General features: G+C 39.1%; 1 protein-coding gene across 2 annotated transcripts in view; it reads left to right on the forward strand.

Moving 5' to 3' along the window:
- The window catches only part of PRKG2 (protein kinase cGMP-dependent 2), a 125,995-nt gene extending 108,117 nt beyond the window's left edge, over window positions 1-17,878 (forward strand). The window contains exons 16-19 of one of the 2 annotated variants that reach the window (XM_025289840.3): window positions 1,072-1,194; window positions 1,904-1,966; window positions 12,617-12,683; window positions 14,872-17,871. In XM_025289840.3, the coding sequence (XP_025145625.1) occupies window positions 1,072-1,194; window positions 1,904-1,966; window positions 12,617-12,683; window positions 14,872-14,967 (349 nt within the window). In that variant the 3' untranslated portion in view covers window positions 14,968-17,871. Of the gene's footprint in view, window positions 1-1,071; window positions 1,195-1,903; window positions 1,967-12,616; window positions 12,684-14,871 lie in introns of both variants that reach the window. The other variant, XM_006068181.4, reaches the window with a different exon arrangement.
- Window positions 17,879-18,512: the final 634 nt, after the last annotated feature.

Raw genomic sequence — 18,512 nt, forward strand, 5'->3', positions numbered from 1 at the left:
GAACCCAGGTCTCCTGCATTGCAGGTGGATTCTTTACCAGCTGAGCTACCAGGGAACCCCCCAAAACACTTTAGCATCATTCTTGAATCCTTGCTTTCTCCTGCATACCACATTCACCCCATTAGCAAATCCTGTTGACTTCCTTGGAAATAATCTGGAATCCAATCACATCTCCACCTTCACCACTACTGTTCTTGTCTAAGCTACCAGCCCTGCCTTCCCCCACCACTAGAACCATCACAGTTTATTTTCAACACATTTTTTTTTTTGTTTTGTTTTGCTTTTTGTTTTTTTTCTACCTTTTGGTCATACCACCTGGCATGCGGGATCTTAGTTTCCTGACCAGCAATTGACTCCACGACCCCTCCAGTGGAAGCATAGAATCTTAACCACTGGACCACCAGGGAAGTCCATCAACACATTTTTAAAACCTTACTTTGGGTTTTGTAAATTAGAACACATTCCCAGGTCCTTCCCATAGCCCACCGGGTCTACAGTCATGTGACCCTCATCTCTTATCCTACTGTCCTGCTTACTAACTCCACCAGCAACACTGTCCTCCCTGTTCCAACAATAACCCACGTCCACTCCTGACTCCTTGCTGTCTTGGAATTCTTTGTCTACAAGAGAACAGTGTGATTCATTCTCATCTCTGCTTAATTGTCAGCATATGAGAGAGGCTTAGTGGGTTGCCATTTTCTTCTCCAGGGGATCTTCCCGACCCAGGGATTAAAACCATTCTTCTGCCTTGGCAGGTGGATTCTTTACCACTGAAGCCCTTTTACTATCCATTGTGTCTAAAAACATCACACCTCTCTCTCACTCTCTGTCCTCCCCTTTATTTTTCTTTTCAGTGATTATCACCACCCGATAGATTACCTGTATGTCTATGTGTATATGTGTGTATTTTAAGTGGTATTCAAGTAATGAGATTATTTTCTAGCATATGTGCAGATTTGCTATAAAACAACCTATGAGAGAGAGGGAAGGAGGGAAAGAGGGAGGGTGGAATATTAGCTGTAAATGTGTCTCAGATGTGGGTCCTAATGTCCTATTTTGGCTTTTCTCTAGCCCTCCTTTTTCTGGGATTGACCAAATGATGACCTACAATCTGATTCTCAAAGGCATTGAAAAAATGGATTTTCCCAGAAAGATAACAAGACGACCTGAGGATCTGATTCGGAGGCTTTGCAGGTGAGAATGACTATTAAAAATCCTTTGTTTTTAAGGAAAGTGTGAAGGCTTCTTATTTCTGCTGCGATTTTAAAGTTAGATATGTATTTACTTATAGTACTTTTCTATGTAGCTAGAGTATATTTAAAGAAAATCATTTCTACTTTGGGCTTCCCAGGTGGATAGTGGTAAAGAATCCGCCTGCCAATGCAGGAAACATAAGAGACACGGGTTTGATCCCTGAGTTGGGAAGATCCCCTGGAGGAGTGCATGGTAACCCACTCCAGTGTTCCTGGAGAATCCCGTGGACAGAGGAGCCTGGCTGTCCCTAGGATTGCAAAGAGTCAGATATGACTGAAGTGACTTAGCATGCACCTACATGTTTTCTATTTTATGGTGTGTACTAGGAGTTTGAATTTCCTTCATATGATAGAACCACAGTACCTTCTTATAGTTTAAAAGTTATCCAGATTATTCAGGGTATCTTTGAGAATCATCTTTGTCTGCTATATACTGGGATATATAGATACATATATTCATATTTCTGACTGTAATTGGACTGTGGCTCCTCCAGAGAGGGCATATGTTTTCTGTCTCCCTATACACAAATGTGCCTGGTTTATACATATTACTGACAAAATGAATGAATGGATAAAGAAAAAGCATTAAATTTTAATGTAAAATTCACTCAAGCATAATTATTATAAGCTGACTTAAAATTTTTTTGTAGGCAAAATCCAACAGAAAGACTGGGAAATCTGAAGAATGGAATCAATGACATTAAGAAACACAGGTACATATTTCTCTGCCCAGAAAATATAGAAATATTTTTAAAATGTGGTCATCTTGAAGCTTTTCTCAGTATGCTGCAAGAGCCCTCCCCAGACACTCAGTTTACCCTTTCTGGTGCTTTACTTCTCATCTGTGTTGTACTAGCTGCAGTTACAAAGATCAATATCAGTGTGGTTTCGCCAGTGCTGGAAGTTCCTACCAAGTACGGATAAAATTACAAAACAAATCACAAAATTACATATTGAGGTTATAGCAACTTCGCTTTTTATCTGCTGCTATCTTTATTATTTTCCAATATTATCTTGGGTTCTGTAAAGGAATCAAATCCTAATTTTGACATTTGATTTGCAGTTAAAGTAGGATACTATCATTGTTATCCATATTCAAGAGAATGGGTTAACTAAACCAACTATTAAATAGCCTTCTATTTCAGTTTAATTGATTTTATACATTAATTTTAAACATAATTTTCCTTTGACTAGCTCTCCACATTTTATTTTATCATTATTTTTAAAATTTATTTCTTTTAGTTGGAAGCTAATTATTTTACAATACTGTAGTGGTTTTTGCCATACACCGATATGAATCAGCCATGGGTGTACATGTGTTCCCCATCCTGAAGCCCCCTCCCACCTCTCTCCCCATCCCATCCCTCTGGGTCATCCCAGTGCACCAGCCCTGAGCACCTGTTTCATGCATCAAACCTGGGTTGGCGATCTGTTTCACATATGATGATATACATGTTTCAATGCTCTTCTCTCAGATCATCCCACCCTTGCCTTCTCCCACAGAGTCCAAAAGACTGTTCTATACATCTGTGTCTCTTTTTCTGTCTCACATATAGGGTTATCGTTACCATCTTTCTAAATTCTATATATATGTGTTAGTATACTGTATTGGTGTTTTTCTTTCTGGCTTACTTCACTCTGTATAATAGGCTCCAGTTTCATCCACCTCATTAGAACTGATTCAAATGTATTCTTTTTAATGGCTGAGTAATACTCCATTGTGTATATGTACCACAGCTTTCTGATCCATTCGTCTGCTGATGGACATCTAGGTTGCTTCCATAGCCTGGCTATTATAAACAATGCTGCGATGAACATTGGGGTACATGTGTCTCTTTCAATTCTGGTTTCCTCGGTGTGTATGCTTAGCAGTGGGATTGCTGGGTCATATGACAGTTCTATTTCCAGTTTTTTAAGGACTCTCCACACTGTTCTCCACAGTGGCTGTACTAGTTTGCATTCCCACCAAGAGTGTAAGAGGGTTCCCTTTTCTCCACACCCTCTCCAGCATTTATTGCTTGTAGACTTTTGGATAGCAGCCATTCTGACTGCTGTGAGCTGGTACCTCATTGTGGTTTTGACTTGAATTTCTCTGATAATGAGTGATGTTAGCTCTGCACATTTTAAAGTCTCATATTGTACTTTACTTTTTCGGGTAAGGTACATTGATTTCCACAAAACCTCAAACCATGTTTTATCCTTATGTAGTAATCTAATATGCACCTCTTCAGGTCTGTGAATTTCTAAAACTGGCCTTTAAAACCATCAATAACCTCCACAACATAAAATCTCTGATTTGTTTGCATGTGTGGAAGTTCAAGCCTTGGAGTTGTTTGTTTGTTTGTTTTTAATCTATGCCTGGCTAAATCCTGCCATCCTCAAGATGTTTTGCTTTTGTGCTTGAATTGCAAATAGAGACTATCAGCTCTAGATAGTACAAAAAAAAATAAATTTGAGAATTTCATTTGTGAAAACCTTTGAGCACACTGCTGTGTTCACTTTCAGAGAGGAAAACACCTCTCCATATTTTATTTCTCTCTGGATGTTTTTACTGAAGAATTAGAGGCAAATCACCACAGGGTGAAAATAAAGGGAGAGATGCTGCTGAATAGAAACACTGTCCATTTTTCTGAACAGTAGTGGTGCAGCTAAAAAAAAAATCCTGGGCTGCCAACCCTGCTCTATCTATTCATGAGCTCTCTTGAAATAAAGCCATGTATTCAACATTGTAAATTCATATTGGGCTCTTCCATAAGGAGTCAGGATATATCAGGAAGAGGGTGGGGAGCAGGGAAGAGAGGGAGACAGACAGACACATCTGTGGATTTCAGAGACATCAAAATGCTTAGAGTGTTTGACTGTTCTTTATTCTTAGAGCCTTTGGATTGTCTTCAGTGTAAAGTTTATTATTTATCTTAGATTCCAATTTCTCTCTCTTCCTACATGCTGTTATCACAGTTTCTTCTCTCATGATAAAAAGACACATAAATATACCATTCTTATTGAACAAACAAAAGTCCTGCCAATTAAAGTCCCTCTTCCAGTGTATTGTCCTCTTTTGTCTCATTAAAGAAGCATCTTCATGGCTGCTCTGAGGTAGTTGGAAAATAGAAGTGATATAATTGTTAACAGGTTCCAGTTTTATCTCTTGCTTCTCATTTACCTGAGGCTCATTTAAATGTAACTGTCAAATTGGAATTTTATGCACATGCAAATTGATGCTAAAGGACTTTCTCACTTTAGTGTGGTAATGAAGAATTTTGAATTCCCTTCCCCATAGGGATTAATTTGCCCATGCTTTTTAACAGACGGTGCTTTTTGCCAAGTAGCTGAAGCATCCGTGTGTAGGGCAGAGTTCACTAATAAGATGCACCAAATTTACACAGTGCCTTCTGGTGAGCGCAGGGAGCTTAAAACCATTATTTCATCTTATTTTCATAGTGATTCTTAGGATACAAAGCTGGGGCATGTGGGGCTGAAAAATAGATCTCTCTCTGCTTTCAAATAGGAGTGTTCTAGAACCTTCTATAGGAGAAGGCAATGGCACCCCACTCCGGTACTCTTGCCTGGAAAATCCCATGGATGGAGGAGTCTGATGGGCTGCAGCCCATGGGGTTGCTAAGAGTCGGACACGACTGAGCAACTTCATTTTCAATTTTCACTTTCATGCATTGGAGAAGGAAATGGCAACCCACTCCAGTGTTCTTGCCTGGAGAATCCCAGGGATGGCAGAGCCTGGTGGGCTGCCATCTATGGGGTCGCACAGAGTCGGACACGACTGAAGTGACTTAGCAGCAGCAACAGCAGAACCTTCTATAAGTCTCCAAGGCATATATAGCTTCTCTACCCAGGATATTCTTGGATTTTTTTTTTTTTTTTGAGAAAACATTCTTTCTGGGCTTCCCTGGAGGTCCAGTGGTTAAGACTCCTTGCTTCCAATGCAGGGAGCACAGGTTCAATCCCTGGCTAGGTAACTAAGATCCCCACATGCCACACATCGCTGCCTAAATAAAGAAATAAAACAAAAAAATTTTCTAAAATTTGCTATCAGATTTTCCAGCTCCTCTCTAAGGTAAAACATTTTTTTTTCTTAGAAAGCCGTTTACTTCAATTTTGTTTTTAAAAACAATACAGTTAAACATGTTCTATTGTCAAATGTTTGTCCAGTCTGTGTTAAATCGTCTTTCCTAAAAATAGAGTTCCTCTCTCTCCTTTTTGTGAGTTAACTTATTAACTAGGTACCAGTCATGCCTGTCTAAAAAGAGGGATAATATATTTGTAGGGTACAATTAAATCTTTCCTGCTAGGTCCAGGAGTAATTTTTTTCCAGTCTCATAATGTTACCTTTAATATTTCGAGTCTCTAGAATTTTGCTCTCAAGAATAGCTACAAGTCTTCTAAAAATGAAGAAGCAATTTATGTACAGTTGCTGCTAATATTTCTTTAGTGAATATTTTTCACACACGAGTGCATGCTGGCACTTGGATTACTTAAAATGTGGTTAGTGTCAAAAAGGCCAAGTGTTAAGTGAATAACCACTCATGTTAAGTAAATATTGCCATAAGTCAAATTGTAACAAGTACTCAACAAGAAATGCATAGGCTCTTTGATTCAGTGGAGTAACAGTAATGATTTTTATTAATATTTATGGAGTAGCTTCTGGGTAGAGAGCATTGTAAAATATGTGAAAAGGAATTGTGGCAGACTTTGGTGGTAAAAGAAACGAATCCACAGAACTGTGTGCCCAGAAATCCCTAAAAATGGAGCCTCAGTCTGTCCAAAGAAGCTGATGGGTGGATCAAGCAGAAGATTTCTGCGGTTTTGCAGCAAGGACAGGGGAAGTCATACAGCTAGCACTGCTGTCTGACTCCCACTCTTTGCTTAAAGACTCAGCAACTTAGGCAAAAATGGCACTTTGGGTGAAGAATGGCATGACATCTGAAATGGAATGTACTAAAGCCTGCCCTCTGTTTCTAGTACTTTTTCTCTTGCTTAGCTTAGACTTAGGATGGGAGATCCAGTCAAGGAGTGACCCCAAACCGTTCTACGTGGGAAGAGATTGAAAAAGGTAGAAAAACCTAACTGTGGGTCCAGCTGACAGACAGAAGAATGTGAAGGTCTCATAAAACCTCCCAGCCTGCCTTCTCACACCTCCCACCACCCTCCCATTGCACAACCCACCCCCCACCCCCGCCTGTGGATATTCTTCACATAGCAGCCATAATTGTCTTAACATGCTTAGATCGCATCACTTCCTTCTAACTTTCTGCTGGTTTTCCCCTAAGCATAAAATCTTGATTCCTTTCTATGTTCTACAAGACCCTACAGGATCTGGCCTCTGACTGGTTCTCAGACATGATATGTTTTTCTAGTTTTCCCTCCATTCACTACACTTCTGCTCATTTCATCACTTTCTTCCATTTAGAAAGCCGTTAACACAAATCTATCCATGGCTTCTCCATTCTGTTCATTATGGCTTTAATTCAGATATCACTTCTTCAGATATCAGTCTGGCTAAAAAGCAGTACCTCCAACCCATCCCCATCCCAGTCAACCTCTACCATTTTATTCTCTTATGTCTTCTCTTTATTCTCTATTACTTATTAGTATGTGAAACTAATGTAAGTATTTGTAGTACTTACTTGTTTGTTTACTTGTGACCTCCTACCAAAATAAAAATATCTTAAAAGCAGGGTCTTTGTTGTTTTTGATTCCTGGGACCAAATCGACTTTCTGTACTTTTATTTTTAAGCCCTGGATTGGTGCTTTTTCTTTTCTTTCTTCTTCTTTTTTTTTTTTTTAGGTTTTTATTTTGTATTGGTGGTATAGCTGATTAACAATGATGTGGTAGTTTCAGTGAACAGGGAAGGGACTCAGCCATACGTATTCATGTGTCCATTCTCCCCCCCAGCCCCCTCCCATCCAGGCTGCCACATAACATTGAGCAGAGTTCCCTGTGCTATACAGTAGGTCTTTGTTGGTTATCCATTTTATTAATAAGTATATAGCAGTGTGTACATTTTTCTTGACTTACTGAAGTGACTTCAGTGTCCCAACAGAAAAGATCAGTATTATACAAAACAGTATTACTCCATGTGCTTCATAAGATTCTAAGAGACAGAGTACATTTTTTTTCTGTCTGAGAGAAGCAAGGTCTCCTCATTTCTGGTGTTGAATCTCCAGCTCACCAAGCCTGGTATGTATCCCAAAAACCATATCAGTCCTTTTAGATTAATGATTTGGAAGCAATAAATGAAAGAACTTCATCTGGCCTTCAGATTCATCCCATTACAGATAACTGTAAGATACTTTTTCTCTTGGAGCTTTTTAAATACATTTCATCCAGAGCATCACAGTATGGCAATGTGATGCTGTAAGACATGATAGTTAGAGATCCTGTGTAAACGTGTCCTCTTGTTGTAGACTCATTAAGTTATTCAACAGACATTTATTTGAGCACCTGTTTTGTTCCAAGTGGGCTTCCCATGGCGCTGGTGGTAAAGAAGCCACCTGCCAGTGCAGGAGACATAAGAAATGCAGGTTTGATCCCTTGGTTGGAAAGATCCCCTGGAGAAGGAAATAGCAATCCACTCCAGTTTTCTTGCCTGGAGAATCCCATGGACAGAGGAGCCTGGCAGGCTGTCATCCACAGGGTCACAAAAAAGTCAGACACAACTGAAGCAACTTAGCATGGACTGTTCCAAGTGTTAGTGATGCTTCTTTGGAAACGAGCTTGCATCCCTGCCATCGTGGAGCTTGCATTCTAGTTGGGGAGAAAGAAAATAAAGAAGATATTATAGCTACGTAAAGTGTATAGTAGAGATATTACAGAGCGTTAAGTACTAAGGAGAGAAAATAGAGAAAGGATGGGATGTAATATGCAGTGGGGTTGGGGGTGGTGGTGTGGGGAATGGGGAAGGTTTGCCATGTTAGACTGGATGGCCAAAGAAAGTGAAAGAATATGAAGTCACTCAGTCATGTCTGACTCTTTGCAACCCCATGGACTGTAGCCCACCAGGCTTCTCCATCCATGGAATTTTCCAGGCACGAGTACTGGAGTGGGTTGCCATTTCCTTCTCCAGGGGATCTTCCCGACCCAGGGATTGAACTTGGGTCTCCCAAAGAAGGCCTCTCTAAGAAATGACCTTTGAGAAAATATCTGATACTGTTGAGGGAGCAAATCAAGTGGAAATCTGGGGAAAGACTCATTCATTTACAGGGGCTCACATGCAAAGGCCTTGAATTGGGAGCATCCCTAGCTTGTTGGAAGAATGTTGAGGAGACAAAGGCACAAAACAGAAAGAAAGAGAAAAGTAGGACAATCGTAAGGTGGGGGAAGGGTGGTGGTTGAAAGGATGATTTTGTACGTCTTTGGGTTATAATAAAGACATGGTGAAGACTTTGCCTTTTACACTAAGTGAAATTGAAAGCATTGGACAGCTTTGAACAAAGGCATGATGTGACCTGACTTACATTTTCAATGATTGCCTTTGCTGCTGGGTTGTTTCCCATGGACAAAAGTAGAAGGACCTGTTTGCATGCATGTGTGCACTCAGTTGTGTCTGACTCTTTGCACCCCCATGGACTGTAGCCCTCCAGGCTCCTCTGTCCATGGAATTCTCCAGGCAAGAATACTGGAGGAGGTTACCATTTCCTAGTCCAGGGGATCTTCCTCATCCAGGGAAGAGACTCCCACATCTCTTGAGTCTCCTGCATTGGCAGGGGGATTCTTTTACCCCTGAGTGACCTGGGAAGCCCAGAGGACCTGTTAGGAGGTTATTGCAATAATACAGGCAAGAAATACTAATGGCTTGGTGCATGATGGTAGAATGGAGGTATTGAGTATTTGTAGGGTTCTGAATACCAATGTATTTTGAAGATAATGCTGACTAAATTTGCTCATGAACTGAGACAGGATGTGAGACAAAGGATAACTCCAAAGTCTTTGGTTTGAACAACTGGAAGAGTTGAGACAACTTTATTGAGGAAAATTTGGAGCTTCAATGTGTACCTGATTGTTGCTAGATACCCATTAGGCATTCTTTGGGGTGATAGTGAATGGCAGTAATGGATATGAGCCCTTAAAGCAATGGGGTGGGGAGATCTTGAATGGAAATAGAAATTTGAGAGTAATCAGTTCGTACATGCTATTTAAAGCCATAAGACTGAATGAGATTACCTACAAAGTGAGGGTAGTAGAAAAATGAACAGGTCCAATGACTGAGCTCTAGGGCACACCAACTTCATATGGAAATAGCAGTGGAAAAGGAGAAAAAGTACTCAGGAAGGTAGGAAGAAAGCCAGAACAAGAGTATGTCTCTGGAGCAAAGCAAAGGAAGTGTTTGGATAAGTGTGAGTGATGGGTAAGTGTGAGTGATGAGCTGTGGCAAATGCTGATAGCAGTGAAGTTAACCGAGGCAATGTCATGGAGTGGAGAGGGTGAAATCTGACTGAAGTATGCCTAGGAGAATATGGGTAGTGTCGACTGAAGCAAAACACACAACCTAAAAGTTGCAAGTTAGGTTTTATTCAAAGACCTTATTGAGGACGATAGCCTGGGAGGTAGCCTCTCAGCTATCTCTGAGAAACTGCTCCAGAGAGGTAAGGGAGAGCTGGGACATATAGGAGTTTTTGCTTAAGAAAAAAGCATGTAGTAGGACATCAGAAGATTACTGCTGAAACAGGGTGGGGCAATCTAGGGGTAAAGGAGTAAGAATTTACCTACAAACTATTAGGTATTAGGTAAAGAACAAGCTACAAAGATATATTGTACAACATAAGAAATATAGACAACTTTGTAATAACTATAAATGGAGTATAACCTTTCAAAATTGTCAATCACTGTATTGTACATCTGTAACATATAATACTGTACAGCAACTATACTTCAATTTAAAAAAGAGAGAAAAAACATTTATGGCTAATCACAAATAAAAGACATCACAAGTCAATGATTTTACTGCTTTTCTATATATGAGAAGAAGCAAGAGTCTAGGCATCTTCTTGAAATTATTATTTTGGTATATATCTCAACTATCTAGTGCCAGTATTATGTTTTACTCCACCCCAAATTCCTTGCCAGGTGGCTACAGTGGCTGATGGCTTCAGTGCAGGCAACATTCAGCGTTTACTGGAATCAGTTCAGTTCAGTTGCTCAGTTGTGTCCGACTCTTTGAGACCCCATGAACTGCAGCATGCCAGGCCTCCCTGTCTATCACCAACTCCTGGAGTCCACCCAAACCCATGTCCATTAAGCCGGTGATGCCATCCAACCATCTCATCTTCTGTCATCCCCTTCTCTTCCTGCCCTCAGTCTTTCCCAGCATCAGGGTCTTTTCAAATGAGTCAGCTCTTTGCATCAGGTGGCCAAAGTATTGGAGTTTCAGCTTCAACATCAGTCCTTCCAATGAACACCCAGGACTGATCTCCTTTAGGATGGACTGGTTGGACCTCCTTGCAGTCCAAGGGACTCTCAAGAGTCTTCTCCAACACCACAGTTCAAAAGCATCAATTCTTCGGCACTCAGCTTTCTTTATAGTCCAACTCTCACATCCATACATGACCACTAGAAAAACCATAGCCTTGACTAGACAGACCTTTGTTGACAAAGTGATGTCTCTGCTTTTTAATATACTATCTAGGTTGGTCATAACTTTCCTTCCAAGGAGTAAGTGTCTTTTAATTTCATGGCTGCAATCACCATCTGCAGTCATTTTGGAGCCCAGAAAAATAAAGTCAGCCACTGTTTCCCCTGTTTCCCCATCTATTTGCCATGAAGTGATGGGACCAGATGCCATGATCTTAGTTTTCTGAATGTTGAGCTTTAAGCCAACTTTTCCACTCTCCTCTTTTACTTTCATCAAGAGGCTTTTTAGTTCTTCTTCACTTTCTGCCACAAGGGTGGTGTCACCTGCATATCTGAGGTTATTGATATTTCTCCCGGCAATCTGGATTCCAGCTTGTGCTTCTTCCAGCCCAGTGTTTCTCATGATGTACTCTGCATATAAGTTAAATAAGCAGGGTGATAATATACAGCCTTGACGTCCTCCTTTTCCTATTTGGAATCAGTCTGTTGTTCCATGTCCAGTTCTAACTGTTGCTTCCTGACCTGCATACAGGTTTCTCAAGAGGCAGGTCAGGTGGTCTGGTATTCCCATCTCTTGAAGAATTGTCCACAGTTTATTGTGATGCACACAGTCAAAGGCTTTGGCATAGTCAATAAAGCAGAAATAGATGTTTTTTCTGGAACTCTCTTGCTTTTTCCATGATCCAGCAGATGTTGGCAATTTGATCTCTGGTTCCTCTGCCTTTTCTAAACCCAGCTTGAACATCTGGAAGTTTGTGGTTCACATATTGCTGAAGCCTGGCTTGGAGAATTTTGAGCATTACTTTACTAGCGTGTGAGATGAGTGCAGTTGTGTGGTAGTTTGAGCATTCTTTGGCATTAGCAGGCAGCAGTTTTTTTGTCTGCAGTCGATACAGGGATTAGGTTACTCTTTCAAGTTTTCTTCCAATGAGAAGAGAGAACTGGAGTGAGAGTTGGAGAAAAGTTCAGATGAAGGGAGAGTGCTTTGTGGTTGCAAGAATTTCATTGTTTCCACACTGATCTGAATGCACCAGCAGAGAAAATTCAGGAGAGGTGAGATTTTAAGGAGCATGTTTGAATAAAGAATGTCTACAGGATCAAGTACACAGTAGAGGGGCTGACCTCAACTGGAAGCAAAGGCAATGCATTCATGGCACAGGAGAGAAGGGAAACACACAGATGTGGGTACATAGGCAGGTACATAGGAGAAGGAAATGGCAACCCACTCCAGTATTCTTGCCTGAAACATCTCATGGACAGAGGAAGCCTGGCAGGCTACAGTCCTTGGGGTCGCAAAGAGTCAGACATGACTTAGCTCCTGAACTTGCATGTAGCATTATGCTGATGAAAAATCGTAGGAGTTCCCTTTTCTGCTCCAATTTTCTTCATGAAATAGGAAGCCAGGCTATCATTTGGGAGTGAGGATGGAGAGGAGGTTCTGAAAGTTTGAGGAGAGAAGACAAAGAATGAATTTTGAGTCTAAAAGGGTGTGGCAATGAGTGGAAAAACAGGGAGATCTAGACTGACTGCTGGAGACACTAAAGCCCCCTCCCTGGAAGTTAGTGGGCATGGATTTAATGTGAGATACACACGCACGTGTGTGTGTGTGTGTGTGTGTGTGTGCGTGTTTGTGGGCACAGTGAGTATTTCTCTCTGATTACTTACAGCTACACCATTCTAGGCAGGAAGCAGGCAACAGAATGGGTTGACAGATAACATGACATGCTAATAGTGTATCAGATCAGTAATATTTCTCTGTGCTTTTCTCATTTCTCAGGTGGTTAAATGGTTTTAATTGGGAGGGACTGAAAGCACGAAATCTTCCATCACCTTTACAAAGAGAGGTATGGTAGCTGATATTGCTCTCTTGATTTTTTTCTAGGTGTTTTTGTAAACAGATTTTAAGTGTGTGATCATGTGTGCACACTCAAGTGTATGTGTATAATAGATCTTAAAAATTTTAAGTTTTTAAATTTAAGTTAAAATGTCATTGCAGTTGTGATTCTATCCAAATATGATTCTATTACCTGTTCAATGGACCTTAGCTCAACTCTTAGGGATGCATTACATGTGAATCTAAGTAATGAAGGAGACCAGGTTGGATCCCTGGGTCAGGAAGATCTCCTGGAGAAAGGAATGGCTACTCACTCCAATATTCTTGCCTGGAGAATTCCATGAACAGAGGAGGCTGGTGGGCTGTATAGTCCATGGAGTCAAAAAGAGTCAGACACGACTCAGTGACTAACACTTTCATTTCTAAGTCCCAAGGTCATCAGTGTTGGTCAGGCTGAAAGATGGTTCTAGAAATATAATATGAACCTATATGCAATTTAAAATCTTCCAGTAGCCATATTTAAAAGGGTTAAAAGAAATAGGTGAAATTAGTTTTAATTATTTTACTACATTAAGGATTATTATTTCCACATGTGAAAACGAAAGTGAAAATCAGTCGTGTCTGACTCTCTGTGACCCCATGGACTATACAGTCCATGGAATTCTCCAGGCTGGAATACTGGAGTTGGTAGCCATTCCCATATCCAGGGGATCTTCCCAACCCAGGGATTGAACCCAGGTCTCCTGCATTGCAGACGAATCCTTTACCAGCTGAGCCACCAGGGAAGCCCTTGGTAGCACCAGGGAAGCCCTTACATGTTATATTTCAAATTGTAACCAACACAAAATATTAATGAGATCTTTCTAAATTTTCAAAAATCTCAAGTGGATTTTCCACTTCTCATCACATCTTAATTCCGACTAGCTACATTTCCAGTGTTCAGTCCCTGAGTGTTGCTTTTTGGACAGAAATAATTATTTTTAAAATAATTTTAAAATACAGACAGAAATATCATATCATTCATTTTTCTCTCTGAATGCCTATCTCCATATTTCCGTTAGATGTTCCCTATAAAATTTTATCCTAATATAAAAGATTTTTATGCTGGAAAGCCTTCTTGCTCATCCTTTAAAAACTTTAAATTTTAATTTTTTTTAATTTAAAATTTTTGTGAGAGTAAAGATTTTGTTGGCAACACAGATATTTCTTCTGAATTCAGTTATAATTACATTTTTGTAAGATGCAGTATCAAACAACATAAATACATTATAAATTTTAAAGTAATTATTAAGCAAAATGCTTTGAAAAGAAATTATTTAATGTACTTGAGGATAAATATTATTTATGAATAAGTGGAACCAGATTCCACATCAGTTCTATTTCTCTTAAAAATTATTTTTATATATTGGGTTGGTCAAAAAGTTCATTCAGGTTTTTCCATACCATCTTCCAGAAAAACCCAAATGAACTTTTTGGCCAGTCCAATAGATGAACATGCTAAGAGTTGTGTTCACGTAAATAAGTAAATGAGAGTGGAGGGTTTTGTAATAAAATGTCACTTTGAACACCTGAGTAGTCTCCTTGTCTCTCCAAAACTCATTATGATGGATTCTAAATAGTATTTTCAATTATCTACCAGCTGATAATTCAATTAGATACTAATGAAAATTGAAGACTAAAAATTGGAAACCACTTGATTTACAGAGTAACTGAACACCAGAGTCATTTCATTCTTTCAACGAAGTCATTCAAAACAAACATTTTGAATTTTCCCATTGTTTGAACTTCTGGAGACTTTATATGGGTCAATTAGCCATATAAAATTTCGATTGATGAGAAACATACAAAATGGAAGAAGGATTCTGACCCATTTTTAAAGAAAAAGTATTTCCTTTTAAAATGTTTTCCAGTTTGAAAAATAGATATCATTTTTTTCACCTTTTCTTTCAGAAATAACTTCTCAGGCCAGGTAGCTCCTATCAAAGGTAATTCTGGAATCCAATCCATTGTTCTAAAGGGGAGATCTCATGAGGTTGAGAGTGTGATTCAAAACTGATAACTGGTCATCTTTTCCTTATGCGTACCTTACAAGTGGCTGCAGTATAAAATCAGTGTTCAGATACAGGGAGCATTCCCATGTGTTCTAGCATGCTTTGTCAACATTATCCTCACCTTTGGTTTCATCTTTTCTCTACTAGCTCAGTGGACCCACAGATCACAGCTACTTTGACAAGTATCCTCCTGAAAGGGGGGTGCCTCCAGATGAGCTGTCAGGCTGGGACAAAGACTTCTGAGAGAAGGAAAGATGATCACTGCCTACAGAATCGAGAGGACTAGAAGTCCTAGCAATCCAACACTGATCATTTCTCTTTGGAGTTTGACACTATCTTTTGGAAGACCATTAGAGAAACGAAATCCCTACCCATGATCTGGGGGTGGGCGAGAGTGGGTGCAGAGGTGGTTCTGAATTATAATGTCTCATTTAGATGCTGTGAATTATTCATGTGTTCCATTCTTTGCTTTTCTCAAATGTTGAAGGCTGTCTTAGTCCCCTCTTCGAAGTCAGAACCATTTTTGTTAAAGGGACATTATCTTCTCTGCAATCTATTGCTCCATCCTTATCATTCTTGTCTTGTTTAAGTCCTAGTAAGGTTTAAAAAATGTCTTGTCCTTGAGCAACTAGGTCATTCAAAGAGAAGGAAGAACAAGGGTTAATTTTGGAAAATTTCCCTTTCCCAACAATCTCACGTAAGCATCATGGCATCTTGAAATTGCGGTTTGCAGGAAACGTGGTAGTCAATAGAAATTCTTGATTTTCACCTGCATTCAACCTAGAAATAAATTAATATGCTTCTGAAAGTAGTCTGGGGAAAGGCAAATTTGAATATTAGTCCTTGGTACCACTTCCTAACATAAATGAGTTAATTCTTCCTTCCAGGTAATTATATTGTATTGGAGAACTTAGAAAAAATAAACAAAGCAAAAAATATTTTTTATTTTCCTGTGACCAGCTGTGGTACCTCAGAGACTTTGCAAAAGTCTTGTGAGAAGTGGTTGTAACGTGTGGTTAATTGAGGGGCCTTTGGAAAAGTTTTATCTTACATATTAAATATTTTCACAATCAACTTAGAAAACATACAGAAACTAGATTGTGAAGGCTTTTCCTTCCCCTTACCTGTGGAGGAGAAAAACTTCCAAAAGGTCAAAATGTTGACTCTTTGAGACTCTGAGATATTTTGGCCAGTTCTGTGACTGTTGCTATTAATAAACCAAGACTATAGAATAAACACAGTTAATTTTTAATGAAAATCCCATTGGCAAATATTGATGCAAACCAAAATCACTGTTGCATTAATAATTTTTTAAAAAGATGTGTGAGTCATGGGACTATTTATAATTTTAGATATTTAAGGCAGGCCAGCCGCTCGAGAAGTAATGCCCAGTAACAAGGACACCCAGCATCAAGTCCCCTCCTGTCTCCTCTGTAGTCTTCCAAATGATGGGTAGATTTGTTTCAATAGTGTTGGATACCAGTGCCTAAGAACTTTGCTAGTAGAATGTTTTTATGTATCAATCATGATTATTCTCCCTCCCTCCTTTCCAAATGGATAGGAAGCCGACTTTCCACCTTTCTCATCTAGCAGAGTAAAAATAACGTTTCTTCTGCATTGAAAAGTTCCATTAATGAAGCTTCTGCATTGTTCAAGCTCCTGGTTATATTTCCATATGCTGATGTTCTATAGGAAAAGCAACCTCTACCCACACTCCACCCATATTTTCAGCATTCGGAGAATCAGTTATCTGCTTTCTGAAGTGTTAAAACAGATGAGTGAGGCCCCACCCAAGAAGGTGCATCCTTAACAAATTATATTTCCACATTTAGAATCTTTTTGCTGAACCAAAGAATTTTTGTTTCCTGGAGTAGTATTTTTAAAGTTGTACATAGATGAAGCATTTTTAATAGGATTGACGTAACCCGCTTAATGAATTTCTAAGATTTTTTAAAGAGTTTTATTTGCATTTGGTTTGTAAGCACTGTATGTTTTTCCATGTATATATTTTTCAATTACCCACCTATAAATGTAGGAAATTTGTGTATTAGGTTAATATTAGAACTGTACAGTTATACTAGCAATGGTATTCTCAAAGGTGATCAGTAGTTGTAATTCAAAAACAACTTGCATATATACAAATAAAAACCAACTTAGAGTACTACAAGTTTACTTTGGCTATGACTGGCCATGCCATTATATAATCTCCACATGTGATTTTATTGGGTTTCCTTTAGAGTACTTTATAAAGATGAAGAAATGAGAGACCTAACCATAATATAAACCCAATTCTATTTTGTAGCTGGATGACCTTGGGAAAATGACTTCACTTTTTTGAGTACTAGCTTTCTCACCTGTAGAAAAAGGCACACTAAAATAATACCAACGTTAGGGACCTGTTTTGGGGAGTAAGTTGATAGAGAGTCCTTTACCAATTTCAATGAAATAATCAATGCTGCATAGATGGAAAGTACTGTTACTATCTCTGTTAGAATTAAAGGGGCCTTAATAACCATTTAGTCCTGAACTCTGTGTATCATTGGTATCTGTATGCCAACCATATCAATTAAATACAATGTTAATCTTTTCTTTTTGTTTTAAATCATGAAGTAAAGATAGTTAAGCTTTAGTGCATATGAAGAGTTAATCCTCACCAAAATGAAGTGCTTATTAAGAGCTCACTGCGCACCTAAGTTTCTAAATTTTAACTTTTTATAAATTAGATATGTAGGTATTCTTAGAAAATACAGAAAAGTATTCCCCTATATACAGATCCTTCATATTCCTAATCATTAAATCATTCCTAATCTGTCTTTTCTGGGTAAAATGTTGATTTTTCATTCTTGAGCCTCTTCTCTGTGGGGTCAGCTTTTCACAATGGTAATTTCCTATTTTCTCTAAATATTAAAATGTCTGGGGTGAGGAAAATGTTGTGATGAAAAGGAAAAAATTGGGAGTAAAATACTATGGGTTTGAATTCCTGCTCTTCCTAGATATGTGTGACCTTGAATAACAAACCACATATTTATTCATCTATAACTTAGAGGTGGTACATGTAAAGTTTTGGAACATTGGGCCAAAATATTATTTCTTGTAGGTCATTGATAATAACCATTTGGAAATAAATATATACATATATATCTTTTGGTATAATAATAAACTCTTATTTTTTATTGCCAAGTATTATACTAGGAGTATTTACATCATTATTTCATTCACACAAGATTCTAAAATAATTATAAAACACTGATTATTAACTGCCTTGAAAGCTAAATATTGGCCTCAAATATGCCTTTCATTTTCAATTTAGCTGTGATGGTTTTTCATGGCTTAGTTCCAGTTGCTATAACAATATAACAGATTCACCCACAACTTCTTAGTTGAGCTTCCCTGGTGGCTCAGACGGTAAAGAATCCACCTGCAATGTGGGAGACCTGTGTTCAGTCCCTGGGTTGGGTAGATCCTTTGGAGAAGGGAATGGCCACCCACTCCAGAATTCTGGTCTGGAGAATTCCATGGACAGAAGAGCCTGGCAGGCTACAGCCTATGGGGTCTCAAAGAGTGGGACATGACTGAGTGACTTCCACTCACTCACCTCTTAGTTGCTTGGATTCTTCTTCTAGATTCGGTGGGTCAGGAATTTGGACAGCACATGACAAAGATGGCTTGTCTCTGCACCACAGTGTCTGGGACGTCAGGTGGAAAGACTGGGGTGACTCAGTGGCTGAGAGCTATAATTACCTGAAGCCTTGTTCACTCATGTATCTGGAGCCCAGGCTGGGACTACT

This window comes from Bubalus bubalis, chromosome 7 (assembly GCF_019923935.1).
Source record: "Bubalus bubalis isolate 160015118507 breed Murrah chromosome 7, NDDB_SH_1, whole genome shotgun sequence".
NCBI lineage: Eukaryota > Metazoa > Chordata > Mammalia > Artiodactyla > Bovidae > Bubalus > Bubalus bubalis.